Here is a 22,164-nt window from a genome sequence, read left to right on the forward strand (position 1 = left end):
GAGGGTTCACATACCAACCTGAGCAACATGGATTGTGCGAAAATGAATACCGCAATCGCCATAAACATGGATGGGTTGAGGGTAACAAAGTAATATCTCCTGAAAATTTTCAATTATCATATATTTCAAAAATATTTCTTTTATAATTTCTATTCTCCACCTGTTTTCACCCTCTAAAACTTTATAAATTCATCTCCATTTAAAATTTTAAATTTTCGCAATCTCTATAGCATAAAAGCATACGTAGGTCATTAGCCATAGATGTTAAATAATGAAATAAACTTAACATTATACAATGAAATATTTTTTTTATATAATTTTGAATATGCAGGTGGTGTGTGCCCAACATACCCGCCAGATGGACCCAATGCCATAGGCGATGCATAAGAAGAATGGCAACCAAGTTTGTATGCATTCATACCAGAAATATACCGAAATGAAAGAATGAATCTTCAAAATTTTGATCCAAATGAATGAATCAAAACCTTCTCAAAAGAATCAAAAAATTAAATGTTTGATCACAAACTTCTAACACCTTCCTATTCTCCAATGTTTTGATGTCTCCTCATTTACACTCTTCTCTTTTTCCTAATCTCGTAAACTAGAAGAACTAACTCCATTGTTGCTACTTGCAAGCTGGTTCATTTACTCCCTCCTTCCGCCGCCATTGCATTTGGCGGCAAACCAACTCTTCCAAGGCTTCTTTCATCCACAGATGCGGACATTCCTCTCTAGCTTTCGACACCGTCACCTGTAACATAAGAACACCATATTCAATACATATTCGAAGCAAGACTTTAGAGGAGGGTTCACAGCCAGCTTTTAAAGACATTTCAACAGATCACATTCCTCTCAATCAAAGCAATGCTATTTGATTTTCAGCAAAATGCATACCCATTGGCGTTTTCGGATGTTTTTCTCAGGCCATTGGTCTAACTCTTGCTTGACAAGCAAAGCAAACATGTGGCCTTCATGGAATATACTTTGTCTCTTGCTCTTATATGACCATTTACCCAATTTGCACTGCAAAAATAAACACACAAATAAGAAACTACAAGCATTAATGAAGATTGTTGAACTTGAAGAAACGCATGGTAGAGATGCTCACTTCGATCTCGCCGATAACACCGGCTTCCTCGATCGTCTCTCTAACGGCTGCTTCTTCCATGGATTCATCCTTCTCCCAACCTCCCTTGGGGAACAACAGTCCTTCACCATTTTGTGCATTAATTACAAGAACTTCAATGGCTTCATCAATCGAATTCGCTTCTTCTGGTGTCTTATATCTGTACGGAATGCAGCTGCCTCAAAGAAATATATATTCAGAAACTTTCTCAAAGATTACATCCAAAGAACCCAGAAGGAAAATTAGTCAAAATTTAATTATTCATCCACCGGAAATAGACCCAACCAAGCCAGTCTCAAAATTTCATTAAATCAATTCAAAACATGAGCAAAATCAAACCAATAGAAAAAGGAAAGTAGGGTTTGGGTTGTTTTTTTTAATTATTTAATTTCGCAGCATATTCAAAGAACTAATGAAAGAAAGAAAGAAAGAATAATTACCCAACAACTAATCGAAAGCCTCTGTTATTATAGCGCTGCAAGTGCCTGCCAGTGCGAGAATAAGAAACACGATGAACCAATTTCTCAATCGGCACAGGCAATTTGAAAGCGGTTCTTTCGAGGAGAGACAGCAAAGAGTGGGGCAAAGGGGGAAACTTCATAAGAAAGCCCGAGATCCCTCCCATGGATGCAGAGAGAGAAGAATTGCAAAAGGCAAAAAGGATATTGCAGAGTTTTAGATGATTTTGTGTTGGCAAAATTCACACTCAATATCTATAATTAGAAATTTTCAATTTGTAGATGTTTTATGTGAAGTTGAACCGCGTCTGGCACTCTTTTTAACTTTCTTTTATTTATTTTTGAATAAAGGATTAACTTTCTTTTATAGAGAGTGGGAAGGAAGACGAAGGAAAGGGAAACGAAGGCCTCCATAATACTGACGCATTATTTTGTTGCAAAAAAGTCAAATCCTAGTTGTAAATTTTAATGAAAATTACCGAGTGACCATCTAACTATTATTTTTTTAAGTTTGACCACCGATGTTTTGATTTAACTAATCAGATCATCCAACTATTTCAATCAACCTACTATCCGTTAATTTTTAACAGAAGAGGTGACATGAAAGTTAAAAAACTTGGTCTAATTACATATTTGTTCCTCAATATTTATACATTCTTTCAATTTAATTAAAATAAAATTTAATTTTCAATTAGATTGTGAAACGTGTGAGTACCTTATTGAGTGAGAAAATGAAATGCTAGAATAATGCTGCCAACGGGAATTGAACTTGGGTTAGGAAGTTGAATTGCCCACACCTGAACCGTTGGGTACTAATACGTGTCACAATCTAATTGAAATTAAAATTTTATTTTAATTAAATTAAATTATGACTAAATTGATAGAATATGTAAATATTTATGACTAAATATACAATTATACCAAGTTTTTTAATTGTCACGTAGACTTGGAAAATTTAACCCGAACTCGATTATCTGAACCGAGACTCGAAATAGACCTAAACATGATGACCCAAATTTGACTCGAAACCCAAAAAAAATGAATCGAACCGAAACGACCTGAATTTTAACCAAACTGAAAGTGATTCGAATTGAATCGAAATCGACCCGAATTTAACCAAACCGAAAGCAGCCGAGGCAAAAATAACCTGAACCGAAATTAACCCGATTTAATTTGCGTAAACCCGATCTTTTTTACAAAAATACATCAATAATTCTATATATACTTGATTTGACTTATACCCAACTCAACTTGAATTGAAGATCCAAAGTTGACCCAAACTTAAAATAATTGATCGGATATTGACCTAACATGGAAATCAAACGATATGATATGACTAGACCTAAATACCCGAACCGACCTGACTTTTTATAGACTCGAACAAAACTGAAACCTGAAATGACCCGACCCAACCTGGACCTGACCCAACTTACTATAGACCCAATAAAACTGAAACTCGAAATGACCCGATCCGGCCCAAACCTGACCAGAATTATGTTTAAACCGAAATGACCTAAATTGAAATGACCCGATCTAAATGACTGTTTGCCACCTCTACTGCCACATCACATCCTCAGTTAAAAGTTAACGAATAATGGCTTAATTGAAGTATTTAAATAGTTGGGTTGTCTGATTGATTAAATTAAAACATCGTGGTCAATGTAAAAAGGGTAATAGTGAGGTGGTCACCCATGTAGTTTACCCTAAATTTTAAAACAAAGATTCCTCCCACACGCATTTTAATTTTGTTACTTATTTTTTTCATTTTTAATTACCAAATGTAAAGGTCAAAGCAAATGTCAATATCGCTTCATATTATCGTTAAAATTATTTTTTAAAAATAGAATGTTATTTTTAAATATAATATGATAAAAAAACAATTTTTTATGTAAATACAAGCAAAATATTTTATTAAAAAAAGAAAAAAATTACCGACAGAGGTTGATTTAAGTGGTAAGCAGCTTGATATCGCTTAAGCAAAGTTTCAAGTTCGAGTCCTTGTGTATGCAGAAAATCCATGCTGGGAGACTCACCCACCAAAGTCAGGTGTGCGGCACGAGTCGGTTCGGTTTAGTTAAGGTAAAACCTTAGAACCAGAAGGGCAACAAAAAAAATTAAAATTACAAAAAATATATATTTATAAGCTCAAATCAAACACATAATTAGGACAATGAACTCAATGGTTTAAAAACTTAATACGAGTAGATTGAGTTTTAGTTTATTTTAATTGTATTCTTAATTTTCTTTTGATTAATGTAGGATGATTACAAACAATAATATTTTTTTTAAAAATATTTTTAATTATTTAATAATAAATACTTAAATGTTATACAATTATTAGTGCTCGAGCCTACAACTTTAAAAATAAAGATTATTCCTTTTAATCATCGATATCGTTAAATTCGTACATGTACACTCAATTTAATTCAGTATGTTTTGCTTTTTTAAAATATTAAATTATTTTATAATTTAAATTTTATTAATATCGATTTTTTATTTTAAGTCATTAAATTAATAATGTACACTCAATTGGATGAATTGATTATATTTAGCTCAAGTGAATATAATCAATTAAAAAGTTAATGATTTTTTTCTAGAATCTAATTGTAGAAAAATCTACAATGAAGGCCAAAACTCAAAAGGTAAGGATTGTAGGAAAGACGCGCATGAAAGAGCGATTGCTTACACTTGCGTTCCTTTGCTGTTATAAACGAGAATTCGTGTTTGTGAGTGGTGAGCGCGTGTGAGATACACGCGACTTTCTGCTAATGGTTGCAGCCAATATCGAGTAACACGGTTTTGGTGCCGCAATTCCAAGTCTCTTTTTCTCTTATCTTCATTTCCTTCTAAGTCGCAATCATAACTTATGAATTAATCAAACCCCCGAAGGTTCTATCTTTACAATTTGGACAAAAATATCGTTGTATGGAAATTGTCACATAAGCGTACGACACTAACTAAACGAGTTTTGATTCAATTTTATTAGGTATGTATCCACTCATTTTCGTCAAGTGTTTTATTTAGTATATATAACATATATAATATATAGTTTTGGAAATTATTTTTTTGAAAATATATATAATATAGTTTTGAAAATATATATATATATATAGTTTTTGAAATATTTTTTTGAAAATATATATAATATAAAGTTTTGAAAATATTTTTAAAAATATATATATATAATATAGTTTTGGAAAAAAAATTGAAAACGTATATAATATATAGTTTTGGAAACTATATAATATATAATTTTGAAAATGTATATAATATGGTTTTTAAAACATATAGTATATAGTTTTTTTCTAAAAAATGATTTTTGCAACATATAATTTTATTATTATAATTTTATTTTGTTTATTGTTTATTTTTTAGGGTCCAAATCTAGTCCACAGTTCAATCCAGAAAAGGTCCAAGCATACAGGCCTGATCTAGTCCATAAGCAAGATAGGGTTGCAAAACCCTAATCATATAAAGCCAAGCGTCGCACGAGAAGAAACACCAGCGCAAGTGGCGGCCACGCACCAAACGACCGGCGGGATTTTCGGCCGAACAACCTAGGACTCACCCATCTTGAGCTTTCCAACCACACCAACGGGACTGAACCATCCCGGGTATTCAGCAACAACGTCGTCCATCCAGATTAAATCGGGAGATATGGTTAAAACGACCCCCCGAAACTGACGAAAAATAGCCCCGATTGGGGGCTATAAATACCTCATCAGAGAACATGAGAGAAACACACCGTGAGTAGCCAAATACCAACAAAAACAGAGAAAAAATGAAAGCAACATATCAAGTCCATCCCGATTAAATCGGGGGACGAGGGTAAAACGACCCCCCGAAATTGACGAAAAATAGCCCCGACTGGGGGTTATAAATACCTCATCAGAGAATAGGAGAAAAACACATTGTGAGTAGCCAAATACCATAAGAAACAGAGAAAAATGAAAGCAACATATCAAGCAAACAGAGATCGAGCAAGGAAAAAAGTAACCAAATACTAGTCATGAAAACCATATAGCAAAAATTAACCACAAAGCAACAAATCCAAAACAAAACACCAATAAATCGAAATCAAAACTCAAAGCCAAGGGCTTCGTTTCGTCAAAGTTCGTTGGAAAACCGAAGCAACACATCGGAAGGAAAGGTAATGTCGACAGTTGTTTTAGTCCGAGTGTTGTATTTATTATATATATATTACATATATATATATAATATATTATTATTATTATTATTACAAAAACCCGAAGGCCCAGTTACAAAGCAAGGCTCGAAAGCCCACTTATAACCAGACCCAACAACCCGGTTTAGGCCCAAATTGGCTCAAATGCAATTATGGTTTCCAGCACTCTTCCAATCACCGGCTCATCTCCACCGCACGATCATGAAGAAAATCAAGGGTCTAGATTTAGCCAGCAGAAGCCCTAGGGTTTCATTACCTAAGGCCTATTCCGGCCGCCGCTTCCAGGTGCTCCAACTGCCCAATGACACGCTGCCACCGCCTCAGTAGAAGGATCCAGAAGGTGTAATGGAGCCGCACAACTCACTGCTCTATGGTGAGTCACCACCATAGGTCCGATGACTCACCGAAAAAACCATCATTACAGCCGATCTCCGAGGCCTATATAAGGTCGATCCTGTAAGATAAGAAAGGGAGGAGACAGTAGCTAGAAATAGAGAGATACACCAAAGAGAAACAAACATTCATACGAAAAAAGAGAGAGAGAAAAAGAACACGGAGACCGAAAGACTTACCCAACCACTGAAGCTTCAACGTCGCCAGAACCGCCGTGAAATCGAAGGTAAAACCTTCGGTATTTTTTAGATATAGGATAATATGAAGGCTTTTAGGAAGATTAGAGGCTGGATTTGGATAGAGGGTGTTACGATCTACATTTTGGGTGATTTTATTATTTTTCGACCACCGTGGGTGGTGGCTGTCGGCTGCGATAGGCGTCGAAACATGGTTGTCGATGGGTGACTGATGTATCTTCAGTGAGGGATTTTTAGAGAGAGTTGAGAGTTTCTCTCTCTAGGATAGAGAAGCCAAATGAAGAAATGAGAAGAAAATGGCCCTATGGGCCAGTTTAGGGCTATAAATACCCTCTTTGAACGGTGTCGTTTTGGGGAAGGGCTTCTGGGTAATTAGCATATGGGTAAATTATACCCGTGGTCCCTGTATTTTGTAAACTTTACAAGTTGGTCACCGAAATCAGGTTTTTACATATGTTAATTTGGTTCTTGCATTTTATTTATTTTTATTTTAGTCTCTGCCTATGTTTATATATATTTAGGGTAAAATTACATGTTTAGTCCCTATTATTTTATTAATTTATATTTTAATCCATATAATAATTTAGGATAAATTACATTATTAGTACATAATTTTTGTAATATTTCAAATTATGTTCATTAATTTTAATATCTTATAATTTAATCTATTTAATTTTAATATTATTATAAGATATTTATATTTTAGTACCTAAAATATGTAACCTTTGCACTAGTAATATGATATTTTGATATTCTTATATTTTTAATTATTATTTTATATATGTGTATTTAAGTTGTATTATTTCATACGATATATCATTAAATATATTCTTAATTAATTAGGAAAGTATTTTAAAATGGTTATTGGTGTGAAATGATATTCCTATTATTATTTTTATTATAAATTTAAAATTAAATACAAATTTATAAGTTTTGTTGCAAAGACAAATCCATTAGTAAACACTGATAGCAATTTTTGGTACCAATTTTAGGCGTTGTGGAGTTGCTTATCATTCCTCACATGTAACCGACTCCCAAACTCATTTTTCTGGTAAGCAGACCTTTTGTTGTATTATTTTAATATTATTCTCAGGAATTTTTATTAGAATAATATAACATTTTGGTGACTAATCACACCTCAATAAATGATTGACGGTGATTCCTCAAAATGGTGTTTTATCTGATTCAAGGAAGAAAAACACTTACTTTTTCGAGACAAGCTACACTTAAGTGTAGTATCTGTTTTTTTTACGTTGGCCAGAGAAACGTGTCAACGGCTTGGCGACTCCGCTGGGGACGTTTTTTTTAAAAAAAGAGTCAAGCCATCAATTTATTAATTAATTATCTTTGCAATAAAATTATAAATTTGTTTTAATTTTGTTTTAATTTTGTTTTAATTCCTTAATTATTTTAATAATTATACTAACTGGGTTTTTTATGTGTACAGGTTTAATTTTGAATAAATTTACATGGTGTACATTATTTTCCTTTTTATGCTTTTCCACACACACTGTGCACTGCATTTTATGACATGAGCTAAAACCCTGCTCTTATCCTATTTAGTTTGAATGAGAAACTACTCCCTCGTGTGGTTTTCACCTTCGTATGGGATAGGGGACCATTCCTTGAGCTCACACCTTATGTTCCTCGTGTGGTTTTCACCTCCGTATGGATATAAAAAAGTGTGTTCCTTCGAATTAAACTTGATCCGAAAATCTGTAATGGACCAGGATTAAGGGTTTGGCAGTCCAAGGGGCACCAATAAAGGACTCAATATATAGTAAACCTAGAACTTGATTCTAGTCAGAGTCTAACCCCAAATGAGTCTCATAAGGTTAACACACAAGGAAAAGTGTGTTGAGTCTTTTAATTAAGTATTGCTTTATTTTTCAAATAAATGCATGCGAACTAGAAATCATGCGGATAAGTTTGTTTTCCAAATAAAGCATGGAATTAGAAAGCACGAGGCCATGATGCATATATAATAGATAGGATATTTCCTTTCCATTAAGTGGTACTAACCAGTTTTCTTATCTTTGTCTATTCTGAAGTTACATATATTAATTTTTCTGTTTACATTTTCATATTCATGACATGATCAAGGGTGTTGAATTGAGAGTGATTATCAAAAATCAAAGGTTTTCATTATGGAAAAAGAGTTTCATGATCAAGTAAACTATAACGCATCCAATGACTGGTATCTTGAAGAAGCTCTCAAAAAGGTTGAAAGCTATGTACCCAAAGATCCTATTAGATTGGTACCAAAAGCATTTTATAGTAAGAGCATCAATAGAAGCAGTCAGAAAGGAGAGAATTTTTATGAAGCTCAAGCACGTTTTTGGAAAAATGAAAATAAGAAATTGAACACAGAGGTTGAAGCCATGCTTAATGATTTTCGAAGAATCATTCAAGCCTTTAAAAATGTTGGCCTAGGAAATACCCCAGAAGAATGGACAACAGGGATCTTCAAACTAAAAAATGATGTTAAGCATTGGAAAAAGTATAAAGAGATACATGAAGAATGAGCAAAAAAATTCTCCTATGAATTACAGATTGCAGAGGAAATATGCAATACAACCATCATTAATTTGGGAAAATGTCGAGTTGAAAATTAGATATTGAAGAAGGTTACAACCAATATGGAAACCTCATATCTGATCCATCAACACGAGATTGATGATGAATTAGAAACAAATAGAGCCAAGAATAATACATTAATGAATATAGTAGAAGATTATGGAGATCTTGCACAAGAACTTCTTGAACAAAAAGGTTCTCTTATGAAGGAAAATAAGCAACATTGTCTACAATTCCGAGAAATGACATGTAAGATTCAGGAAAAAGAAGATGACATGAAGAAAGCTGCTGCCCAAGCAAGCAATATGGCCCACAAGCTGGTGGACTTAGCTGGTTTTACAAGGGAATTGAAGCAGAATGACAACTCAACTCTTGAGCATGGATGAAAATTAACTTGGTTTTTTTAAGGAAATAGAAAAATTAGAAGTAAAAGTTATCCCTTATATGTAAAGTTTTACTTGATATATCAAAACTTTTGTGTTTAATAAAAGCTGTTTCAATATGACCACTCTTGAATTACACCTTTTTCATACGTACATATGCATATGCATTTTTATTTTTGTATTTACATTAACATTTTGCATAACATGATAACATGTGTCAATCATGAAAACATGGAAGTAATATGTGAGGGATTTTGAAATCATAAGTTCTAAAAGTGTATTCGAAATTGGGGAAGGTCTCTAAAAGATTGAAAGCAATGAATGGAATATTAGCACGAGTTGGAAAGATTGAGAGAACCCAAGAGCAACTTGTAGAGATTCAACGAGAAATGTTTAAAGAAATAAGAATGTTCCAAGCTGAGTCCAGGGAACAAATGTCTAAGATGATAAGTATGATGGTTACTCTACTATATGGGGAGAAAACGTTAGAAGACCCTATTAAGCATGAAAAGATGAAAGCCTTGGGAAAAATATGAATCTTAATGATACATTTACTACTATGATGATAAATGACCAAGAACCTGTTATGAAACTCAGAAATCCAACTCAACTTCAAAGATCGGGAAATATGACAGAGAACATGGAAATTGAAGTTGGTTCAAAGAAAAGAAACATGGAAGAGTACCAAGTCCCATAAAAAAGGCTAAAAAATGTGAGAAGAAAAAGAGGATGGCACATCTCATTCCAATTCCGATCTCATATTCAGAGTTGTTACCCTTTCTCTTTGAAAATGGTCTTGTAACACCCATTCCTCCTAGTACTTATTTACGTCCAGATTGACAAAATGTCCAGAATTCATACAATTATCATTATGGAGATTTTGGTCACTTTATAAGAAATTGCATAATTCTGAGATGAAAAGTCCAAGACCTTATAGCATAAGGGTTGTTATGTTTTGAAAATGGGAAACCAAAGCTCCTCAGAAACTCAAAGCTGGTTGAGAAAGAGAAATCTTCAAATCACCATCTCTCTCATGGTGTTGGTTAAGAATTAAACATTCAAACCAAACATTTTGATTATCGGTCACAAGGTCTTCAAGAAAGTAATAGTATAGAGACAGTGATGTCAAGGGAGTTTCTATCCTGTTTTCTTTCAGTCTCATGCAACAAGTTATATTCCAAGTTACACAAAGACAAACTTATTGCCCCATGTTTGGCTAAACCTTTGATACCTCCTTACCCAAGATGGTATAATGAAATTTTTTTTGTGAATATCATGCTAGAATCCAAGGACAAACCATCGAAAATTGTGGCAACTTCAAATGACGAGTTCAAGATCTTTTGACTCATAAAATTTTAGAAGTGGATGTTAATAGTCAATCCATTTTGATCAAACATTTGGGAGTCAACCCTTAAAATTAATTTGAAGTTGATAATGCCAAAACATATGAAATTCATACAACAGAGGATGCTAAAAGTGAAAAGGGCAAAATCAAGGAAGGTGAAGTATGTATGATAGATTCAAGTCTTGATACTTCTCTAAAGCTAAAGAATGAGAAAAGGATGAGAAATAAAGAAGTGAAAGGAAAGGTAATTCGAGATTGGCCTACAGGTTTAAAAATAAATTGGGTAGATACAACCCTGAAGACACCTCAGACACCTATATCAGATTTTCTGAAAACAAGTGAGGCAGGGGGCAATTTAAGGAGTCTGGTGAATACTACCCCAATCTCAGCTGCAATGAATGTCCAAAACCAGGACAAAACTATCATCACCAAAGAAATTTGTTCATAAATTCAAGTTGAGCCCAATTTCCAGTTAGGGAAGAAAAAAATGATGATGTGATTTAACCAAGAAACTGCTCATGAGAAAGCAAAGATTTGTTCATCTGAAGGCTCATCTAAAGAAGCTACCCAAGAAATGATCAAGAAATGGGGGGTAAATGAGGACAAAGACCCTGGTCCTATTACACATCCAACATTCAATGAGTAATGAGGCAGTTAAATAAATAAGTGGAAGTTGTTGTCTACCACTATTGTACCTTTTAATTTCAGTATCCTGTTTGAATATGTTTTTTTGTTTCTTTATCTTTTTTGTAATAAACAAATGTGTGTTGCTATTAAGGTTATGAGCATTGAACAAATTTTGCAATCTTGCATTTCTTTGAATATTACTGGATTAAAAACTCTTTATGGTTAGAGTTATACATCTTTGACAAAGTATCAAGATTGAAAACCGGTAAAACAAGGACCCTGACCTTACCTCAGAAGAAATACACCCCGACACTACACTATCATCTTACAAAGATGAGTGAGCCTTCTCATATCATAAGGAATTAGACAAAAGGCTTGGTATTTAAATATAAGAGCGTACAACATGGGGCATCTTTTGTTTAACAATACAAAACTTACTAGATTACTCTTTTATTGATGACATTCGATGAGGAAACTTTCATAAATAGTCTAAGTCAGTTGCTTGGGAATTGAACTCTAACAATGAGATTTTCTGACTTCCACCAAACACATAGACTATATCATGTTCTTCTTAAAAAAGTAAGAGTCATATATGCACTAAAGCTGTCCCTCTAGAGCAGTTGGTTAATAGCCCTGACTTTATGGATTAATTTTAATTAGCCCAATAAAGGCAAGTTTCAATAAAGCTAAATTCAACTAGCCAAAATGAAAAAAGGTTACTAAACAAGAAGTTGTTGTAAGGGACTTAAGGAGCACCTGTTATAATCAACTTCACACATGTACACACAGAAATTTCATTTTTAGACCGATATTTTCGCACTACTTTGGTTAGAATTGAATATTTCAGAGAACTGAAATAAAGGTATTCTAGAAGGTCTAGTAATTGGTTATGCTAGTTGCGTTATTTTGTCCATATTCGGTTAAAATTCCAAGTCAAGAATGTGAGGCATGTGACAATGTTCATAAAAGAGTGAGAGAGGAGTGATATCTTCAATAGATGTAACCATAGAAAATAGAAAAGCCAACCTGAAACCAACCCATAAATCTTGATACTTGTCAAAGAACTATAACTTTGAAACATTAAAGAGCTCTTGATTCCTTTAATATTCTTTGAACTCATGATTTGATTCTATTGTGAACCCGTAAGGGGAAATATTTTATAAAATTTTTCATTCTGTGATAAAAAAGAAGGAAAACATTTTTAAACAAAACAGTCTCAAATAAGAAAGGCTCATGAATCAAGTTGATGCCTAATCTACCCCTATTGAAGAAGAAGAATGAGCAAGGCTATAATGATAAAACATTTCACATTCTTGAAAGTAAGTGGCCCGAGAGACCAAAAAGTCTGGAGAATTAAAATATTCCTTTTGTGACAACTCATCAAGAAGAATATGATTACCTCATCCAAAAGAAACGCACATATCCCAGTGCATAACAAAAAGGCAAGAATGCAACCAGTCAAAAAGAAGATGATAATTTCATTTGGAACAAGAACATATCTCAAACATTTCTGTCAGAAGAATTGGTTACTTCTTAAGTTTGTGACGACATAAAGAGAATTCTCAAGTTACTTTAACAACATTATTGTTTAGTAACACTAGAATGAGAACATTTGAGATTAGGGGGCACGAATAGAGCCACGAGTACCCATATTGGGGCATTATTAAAGTTGGACCTCGTGAGGAGCATGAAACCCAAATTAAATAGACTTTGAGAGAAAACCTTACAACTTAGCATGTTGGGACATTTTGAAGATTCATATCAGTGTGAAATAATGTTGGGCCATGCTAAAAGCCCATCTCAGTCAGAAATCTATCTGGGGCATTTTGAAGGCAAATATTGGGGCAAGCTGACAGCCCTTATCAGGGAAAGATCATTAATTTGAGAAAATATTTCCAACAAAATAGAAAGGTATGAAAAATGAAAATGGTGAAATAATGACAATAGAGTTGACCATACATAACTGTCTTGTCCACCATACGATTACATTATCCCTGCAGAAGCCACAAGAAAGGATGAATATGTTGCCAAATGTTCCCTAATATGATCCTACTTGTATTCTTACTAAAGTATCATTGTGACATCATACAAAAGCTCTGAACATCATGTAAAGAGTTCCCTGATTGAGAAATTTAGGCAGAAGCTACAGGAAAGGATGAATGTGTTGTCAAATGTTTTATGATCCAGTGATTATGGTGTTGAACCAATGTTACAATCATGTTGTTGACTTAAGATGAAGTTTGTCTTCAATGCCAAGATTAAGAAGAAATGAAAATGATAAAGATTTCTTTCCACAGAAAGGGCGTTGAAATTTTAACAACAAGAAACTAGCGGAGCCAACTAAGATTGAACGATGGGTTGTTGTTAAACATCTTAACATGATATGGTTTGAAAAACTTTGTTCGAGATTTGATTAGATGTGGAGACATGAAAGGAATTAGGATAAATCCTTCTTGTGATATGTTTCAAGAGTCAAATCAGAACAGACATTGCTCTCCTGATTAATCTCTGCTGAGTTTAGTATAGTTACATCTACATTATGCAAAGATGATAGATTATCTTTTCAAAGACGAAAGCTTTATTGGATTTCTACATAAGTTCAGGTGAAGAAATCCGGTGCAATCAAGAACAAGATGGGCACTCAGATCATAGTGCTAACTATGGCAAGAATTCTATTTCTTCTGAGACTTTCATGTAAATTGAGACAAAGAAGACACAAAGATGCAAGTTGATCAGATGGCTATTTAGAAATGCAAGTTTGATAACATAAGTTGTTACACTGATAACTGAAGCAATGTTGGAAAGGAATGATTAAATGAAAGAATATCAAATTCACCACTTTAAAGATTGAATCAACATTTTGCATTCATAAGAATAGCATTTGCATTTATCATGCATTACAGTGATATATTTGATTGCATTTGCATAAATAATTTTCATATAAAATGCAGGAGTCATGCAGACATCTGAAGAATAGATGAATGCAATCCACAAAGGAAGCATTATTTTGGGCATGCCCAACCAATAAGTCATTTCGAAAAATGAGAAAATGATTGTCAAAATTTCTCATTTAATGTTCAAGATAAGTAAAACCTCCAGTTCATTTGTAAAACCTCTGGGTAATTTGTAAATCCTTCGAGTCATCTGTTAGTCTTTCGAACCAGATGATAAGTCCTTAGGGCCATTCGTAAGACCTTTACGGAAGAGTAGTGAGGCCAATCATATTTATCCTTCACGTAAGAGTAGTGAAGCAAGAACAAATCATTTTCAACCTTCACGGAAGCGTAGTGGAAACAAATGAACTTCGAATCTGACCTTCACGAAGGAGTAGTGAAGTCATTCAAGTTCAACCTTCACGGAAGAGTAATGAAGTAAAGATATGCAAGCCCAGCCTTCACGGAAGAGTAGTGAAGTCAATTGAATTCAGCCTTCACGTAAGAGTAGTGAAGCAATAACAAATCATTTTCAACTTTCATAGAAGAGTAGTGAAGTAATGCAAACCTGATCTCCACGGAAGAGTAGTGGAAACAAATCAACTTCGAATATGACCTTCACGGAAAAGTAGTGAAGTCATTAAAGTTCAACCTTCACAAAAGAGTAGTGAAGTAAAGAGATGCAAGCCCAACCTTCACGGAAGAGTAGTGAAGCAGGAGCAAGATCAGATTAAAATTTAATCTCCACGAAAGAGTAGTGGAACGGATTTCTCAGCAAATCATGAAGTTCACTCGACGAAAACTTCTTGTCTTTTTTATCTTTGCTTTATTCTTGTTAACACAAAAACAAGCAAATAGGGGCAGGTGTCGACAGTTGTTTTTGTCCGAGTGTAGTATTTATTATATATATTATATATATAATATATTATTATTATTATAATTACAAAAACCCGAAGGCCCAGTTATAAAGAAAGGCTTGAAGGCCCACTTACAACCAGACCCAGCAACCCGGTTCATGCCCAAAATGACCCAAATGTAATTAGGGTTTCTAGCACTCTTCCATCCACCAGCTCATCTCAACCACATGATCAGGAAGAAAATCAAGGGTCCAGATTTAGCCAGCAGAAGCCCTAGGGTTTCATAACACCCTAGGGCCTATTCCAGCCGACCGCCTCCATGTGCTCCAACTGTCTGATGACACTGCCACCGCCTCAGTAGAAAGATCCAGAAGGTTTAATGGAGCCACACAACTCACTGCTCTATGGTGAGTCACCACCATAGGTCTGATGACTCACCGAAAAAACCATCATTACAGCCGATCTCTGAGGCCTATATAAGGTCAATCCTGCAAGAGAAAAAAGAGAGGAGACAATAGCAAGAAATAAAGAGATACACCAGAGAGCAACAAGCATTCATACGAAAAAAGAGAGAAAATAAGAACACAGAGGCCGAGAGACTTACCCAACCACTGAAGCTTCAACGTTTCCAGAACCGCCGTGAAATAAAAGGTTATTTTTTAGATCTAGTACAATCTGAAGGGTTTTAGGAAGATCAGAGGCCGGATTTGGGTAGAGGGTGTTCCGATCTATATTTTGGGTGATTTTGTTATTTTTCGATCACCGTGGGTGGTGGTCGGCGGCGGTGATCGGTGCCGAAACACGGCTACCAGTCGATGACTGATGTCTCTCCGGTGAGGGATTTTTAGAGAGAGTTGAGAAGCCAAATAAAGAAATGAGGAGAGAATGGCCCTTTGGGCTGGTTTAGGGCTATAAATATCCTCCCCGAATGGTGTCATTTTAGGGAGGGGCTTCTGGGTAATTAACACATGGGTAAATTATACCTGTGGTCCTTGTATTTTGTAAACTTTACAAGTTGGTCACCGAAATCAGGTTTTTACATATGTTAATTTGGTTTTTGCATTTTATTTATTATTTATTTTAGTCCCTGCCTATGTTTATATATATTTAGGGTAAAATTACATGTTTAGTCCCTATTATTTTATTAATTTATATTTTAATCCGTATAATAATTTCAGATAAATTACATTATTAGTACATAATTTTTTTTATATTTCAAATTATATTCATTAATTTTAATATCTTGTAATTTAATCTATTTAATTTTAATATTTAATATTATTATAAGATATTTATATTTTAGTACCTAAAATATGTAACCTTTGCACTATTAATCTGATATTTTGATATTCTTATATTTTTAATTATTATTTTATATATGTGTATTTAAGTTGTATTATTTCATACAATAGATCATTAAATATCTTGTTAATTAATTAGAAAGGTATTTTAAAATGGTTATTGGTGTGAAATGATATTCCTATTATTATTTTTATTATATATTTAAAATTAAATACAAATTTATAAGTTTTGATGCTAAAACAAATCCATTAGTAGACACCGGTACTAATTTTGATTTGATTTAGGATGGCGGTTTGGTCATCGAATGGTGGCCGACCATTGGCCGGTGGGGTTTGAGTTGATAGAATTTTGTTTTGGGGATGGGGTTTGTTTTTAAGAAAGTGTGAGAAATGATGTTTTTGGGTGTTTTAAGGGGTATTTATAAGGGGACTAGGTTATAATTAGAAAATAATTAAATTATTTACGTAGTCCCTCTAACTTTGATGTGTAATTTATTTTGGTCACCTATTTCAATTCTGCCTCTGAATTTTTAATTAATTAAATTTAATTCTTCATTATATTTATTATATTTTGTGATTTAGTCCCTTAACCTTTTTTTTGGTAGCTCATTTTCTAGCATTAATTATATCCTTAAATTTCAATTTAGTTCAATTTGATCCTTTAATTTTTATTTTTTTATTTATTTATTTTTCTGTTTTAGTATTAACATTTTTTTCTTTCTTTTAACATTTTTAGTTTTTTTTCATTTTTCCTATTTTTATTTCTTTCAAAGTTTAACATTTTTTATTTTATTTTATTCATTTTTTAATTTTAATATTTTCTTTATTTTATTTTATTTTATTTGTTTCTTTTCGCTTTTAATATTGTTCTATTCAACTCTTTTTATTTTAACTTTTTTTTATATTTATATATTTATTTCATAATTTAGTATTTCTTTTGATTCTTTAGGGACAATTTTAACCAATCAGAGATAAGTAATTTGAATCGAATCTTTAAATTTCAATTTAAATTTTAATTTTCACAATTAAGACAACTGAGAAATTAAACTGGTACCGAAAGGGCAGTACAAGGGTGCTAATCATTCCTTGGCTGTAATCGAGTCCCAAATATGACATATTTCTGGTAAAACGCGGATCATGTAAGATGGTAAATTAAGGTGCCCGATCAACCTAATTTTAAAAAAATGATCGGTGGCGGCTCTAACATGCTTTATTTAAGTCGAAGCCCAATTCCGAACCCACCTGAAGGACGGTTACGACAGCTTGGCAACTCCACTGGGGAAAGGTAAGTGAGTCAGGCAAAAATTAATTTTCAGTTGTCTTCTTAAGCTAAAATTGTAAGTTTAAATTTTAATTTAACTTTTCGATCCTTATTTTTTACCTTTGGTTATTATTTTCAAATAAATAGTCGTACTGATATTTTTTTCCAATGGTTTCAGCTGTTCTAAAATTCATCTCAAGCTCTATACCTAAGCTCCAAACCCCTTTTATAAGTGGAGGTAAAAGAGACACATTCATGGGAATTTATTCTCCTTATAGGCCTACCAAGCAACCTTTGGGATTCATATACCTTATGTCTTCGTGTGAATTTATTCTTTGTATAGACATAAGGGAATGTGTCATCTTGAGTTTAACTTGGTCCACATAAGCGTGTAATGGGCTTAGGACTGAGGGTCTGGCAAGCCCATGTGGGCACCAGTAAGGAGAAATCGGGTACCCTTCTTTAGAGAACCTAAATCGGGAGACTACAGGGAATTAGAGCCCACTCCAAAACTCCATTTCAAAACCTAGATTGCTTGAGTTATTTCCTGCTTTATTTCATGTTCAAAGCATGCGAACTAGAAAATATGCAGTTAGGACTTGCTCAAAATTAAGCCAACATGCGGGATAAAAATTATGTATGGGTAGGAATTAAAGCATGTTGGTTAGATATCATGTGGGGTAGGATTATTTTTTACTTTCAGTATTATTTTGATTATTTTTTTACTGACTTGTTTTCTTTTCATTTTTTTGCTTTCTTTTATCTTATCATTTGCATTATAAAAAAAGTGTTAATCCGTAAAAGTGTTTGTTAAACACAAATAATCCGTATTAATGGACAAATGGGTTATAATGCAAGAGGTGAAAACGTAGAGGTCTGACTATGGTCAGAGAAGACTCAGAAGGAAAAGGGAGACAGTTTGTAAGGAAGCTATGTGTCAGAACTGGTTGGTTACGCTTCTGTTAACCTTAAGCAGAATGATGTTCAAGAACTACGGAGCATTTGAGATAGCTGAAAAAGTGACAAGAAATAGAAATTCTGTCAGCGATATAGTGATATCGCGCTTCTACTCTATGTCAAGATAGACGAGCCCCTAATTCGAGCCTTAGTACAATTCTAGAATCCGAGGTACAATTGTTTCACGTTTAACCAAGAGGACATGGTACTCACCATTGAAGAATATACTACTTTACTGCATTGCGAATGAATCAAAATGGACCAGGTCTACACCAAGTACATTGTTGAAAACATTTTGATGTTTCAATATAACAAATTAAGTTAAATGAATTTTAAAATTTTACAAAAGATTTTCTAAATATATTCAAAAATTACTCCAAGTCTTTCAAAGTTCATTTTAATCCTTACTAAAGTATAAAAAATATGTTTTAATCTTTTAAACAAATTTACAAAGTATTTCGAGCCTTAATCGAGCTAAAAAGAATTTCTTAATTAATCTCAAACCAAAATAGGAAGATTGCCCAGAGGGAACCGATTCCCCCCAGGGGCTACCGATTTCCCCTGAATAGTTTGGCTCCGAGAAATAACAGATTGCTTGGAGGGAACCGATTCCCCACCAGGGGGTACCGATTCGCCCCTTGTATAACGGTCGAAATATTTGAATTTTTACACTGCAGGAACCGATTCCCTATGAGGGGGTACCAATTCCCCCCACGCTCCAAGTAGTTTTATTAATTATTTTCACAACGGCTCTATTGACTCCACTAATCATCCCCAACGTTCAGAATCAATTGAATGAGTATTTAAACAAGCTTAGAAGCCATTGATCAAAAACAAGAAACAACAATTAACAAGAATTGAGAGAGAATCAAAGAGAAAGCATCAAACTCATTGTTTGAGCACTTCAAGCCTATTTTTCATTCAATATTCATTATGCTTTCAAGAACACCATTTGTGCTCTATTGTATTTATTCTTGAGTTTTTTTTCTTTGTTCTATAATTATGAAAACAATATACCTTGTGAGGGTTTCCTTGTAAGTTTGCAAATTTGTGTATTTATCTTTGAAAAAGAGTGTGCTCAAGAATTTGGGGTATAATTCTTGAGAGAGTTGTAAGGTTACTCTTTGTCCTCAAAAGAAAAAATAAATTAGTGAATTTTTTGGAAAACCTTAGTGTGTCTAGCTAAGGTAGTGGACGTAGACTTTGGTTGAGAAAGCCAAACTACTCTAAATCGCTGTGCAAATATTTTCAATTTTCTGCAAAAGCTTCCACCAAAATTTTTATTGCCAATTCACCCCCCTCTTGGCCAATTCCATCGATCGATTAACTCAACAATTGGTATCACAACCTCACTCATTTGAGGGTTTAATCACCTCTTGAGTCGATTCGGGAAGAGTTACATCGATATTCAAGTCATCAATGGTCGGCACTTTAAACTCCGACTTCGTTCTCGATTTAATTCCCGTCAACAAGCCTCCTTTCTTCAATGGAGCTAATTATGCTTATTGGAAGAATATGATGATGTATTTCATTTAAGCAATTGACATGAGAGCGTGGAATTTCATAGAAGATGGATACATCAAACCTTCCACTCACCCAAGATTGTGGAGTGAAGGAGAGACAAGAATGTTCTAGCTCAACTCCAAAGCCATCCATATTATTTTTTGTGCTCTTGGACCATATGAATATGGAAGAGTTTCATCTTGTACAACCGCCAAAGAAATATGGGACAAACTACAAGTCACTCATGAAGGCACCGACGAGGTAAAAGAATCTAAAATTAGTCTTCTAACTCATAGTTATGAAAATTTCAAGATGAAACCGGATGAAGACATCAAAGCTATGACGGATAGATTTTCCACCATTGTCAATGGTCTCAAATCATATGGAGAGATCATTCCAAATGAAAAGCTTGTGACGAAGTTGGTTTACTCACTTCCAAAATCGATGCAATCAAAGAAGACGACAATCATCGAGGCTAAGAACATAAAGTCCTTAACCCTTGAAGAACTAATCGGTTCACTCCTCACTCATGACATGATGCTTCAAGATGAGATAGACCTCGATAAGATTGATGATACACCAAAGGAGAAGGAGAAGAAGAAGAACGTTGGAGTTGCTCTTAAATCCATAAAATATGAGAGTGATTCGGATGAAGATGACGATGACGAGGAAATGACATTATTTGCCAAACGGTTCAAAAAATTAATGAGACCCAACCGAGGAAGAAAATTCAAACGAAATGAAGGCTTCAAAACTGAACCAAAGGAGAATGACTCGATCATTTACTATGAATGTAAAAAGCCGGGGCATGTCAAATACGATTGCCCTCAACTGAAGAAAAAGGGTCAATCAAAGAAGAAGCACAAGGCTCATGTAGCTACATGGAGCGATGAATAAGGCTCTGATGAAGAGGAACAAGAAGTAGTCAACTTGTGTTTGATGGCCATCAGGGAAAACTCTAAGGTAACCTCTAACTCATTCGATTCGGATGAATTATATTATGATGAGTTATTAGAGGATTATAATGGGTTGGCTTCGGATTATAAGACTCTATTTTCAAAATACAAAAATGATATTTCAAAATTGAAAAATGAAAATAGTCTTATGTCTAAAACCAACAAGGAGCTTGAAAGTAATATTAAAGAATTGCAAATCAAAATTGATGATTTTGAAAAGAAAAATAATGATTTGCATAACTACCTTCCAAAAGTTCATGATGACCATCAAAAGAAAATTGATGATCTTAAAACTTCTGTTGATAAAGTTGGAACAAAACGTTTTGGAAATGGACAAAGTTCAAAATCCAACTTTGTTAGAAAAAGTTTTAAAAACTACAATCATAGAGGTCCCCGAAGAACCTCTAATGGAAAAATTATTAGAGATATATGGGTTCCTAAAGAACTCATTGCTACTAAAGATAAGGATATCCTACACAAATGGATACCTAAGGGGACTAGGATTTTGGAAACTAATAAATATGGACCCAAAAGAATTCGGGTACCAAAAATAAAAAATTAATCTATGTTTATAGGAAAAGGAGCATTGCTACAAGGCACAGGAAACAAATTCAAATTCATGGTACCTTGATAGTGGATGCTCAAGACACATGACGGGAGACAAGAGTCGGTTCATAGAGTTCAACGAAAAAAATGGAGGAGAGGTAACGTTTGGTGATAACTCAAAAGGTCACATTGAAGGTATAGGCACTATAGGTAATACCTCTTCCATACAAATTAAGAATGTTTTATATGTGAATAGATTAAAGCATAATCTATTGAGTATTAGTCAATTGTGCGATAAGGGATTCAATGTCATGTTTGAAATTAATGGTTGTAAAGTTATTGACATTGCATCTAATCGGATTATGCTTGTTGGTCATAGAATATGAAACATTTACATGGTGCATTTAGATTATATAGATATGACTAATTTATGCCTAGTTGCTAAGGATGAGCATGATAGTTGGTTATGGTATAGCAGACTAGGACATGCTAGTATGAGTGTTTTGCAATGACTATTTCAAGTAGACTTAGTTAGAGGGTTGCCAAAGCTAAAATTTG

The 22,164-nt window shown here is 33.8% G+C and overlaps 1 protein-coding gene across 1 annotated transcript; it reads right to left on the reverse strand.

Annotated features, from left to right (window-relative positions):
- Nucleotides 1-393: 393 nt before the first annotated feature.
- On the reverse strand, nucleotides 394-1,786 carry LOC120178765 (nudix hydrolase 4-like). The gene is made up of 5 exons (XM_039184561.1): nucleotides 1,567-1,786; nucleotides 1,109-1,301; nucleotides 895-1,023; nucleotides 624-751; nucleotides 394-587 (listed from the first exon to the last, which is right to left on the reverse strand). The coding sequence occupies exons 1-4, from the start codon at nucleotides 1,749-1,751 to the stop codon at nucleotides 626-628; spliced, it is 633 nt and encodes a 210-aa protein (XP_039040492.1). The 5' UTR covers nucleotides 1,752-1,786; the 3' UTR covers nucleotides 394-587; nucleotides 624-625.
- Between the last annotated feature and the right edge of the window lie 20,378 nt (nucleotides 1,787-22,164).

Source organism: Hibiscus syriacus, unplaced genomic scaffold, assembly GCF_006381635.1.
Source record: "Hibiscus syriacus cultivar Baekdansim isolate YM2019G1 unplaced genomic scaffold, ASM638163v2 tig00112382_pilon, whole genome shotgun sequence".
Taxonomy (NCBI): domain Eukaryota; kingdom Viridiplantae; phylum Streptophyta; class Magnoliopsida; order Malvales; family Malvaceae; genus Hibiscus; species Hibiscus syriacus.

Coding starts and splice junctions, on each gene's coding strand:
- LOC120178765 (XM_039184561.1), bottom strand. CDS start 1,751: ATGGGAGGGATCTCGGGCTTTCTTATGAAGTTTCCCCCTTTGCCCCAC. Junction 1,302..1,566: donor GGCTTTCGATTAGTTGTTGG/GTAATTATTCTT, acceptor TCTTTGAGGCAG/CTGCATTCCGTACAGATATA. Junction 1,024..1,108: donor GTGTTATCGGCGAGATCGAA/GTGAGCATCTCT, acceptor TTATTTTTGCAG/TGCAAATTGGGTAAATGGTC.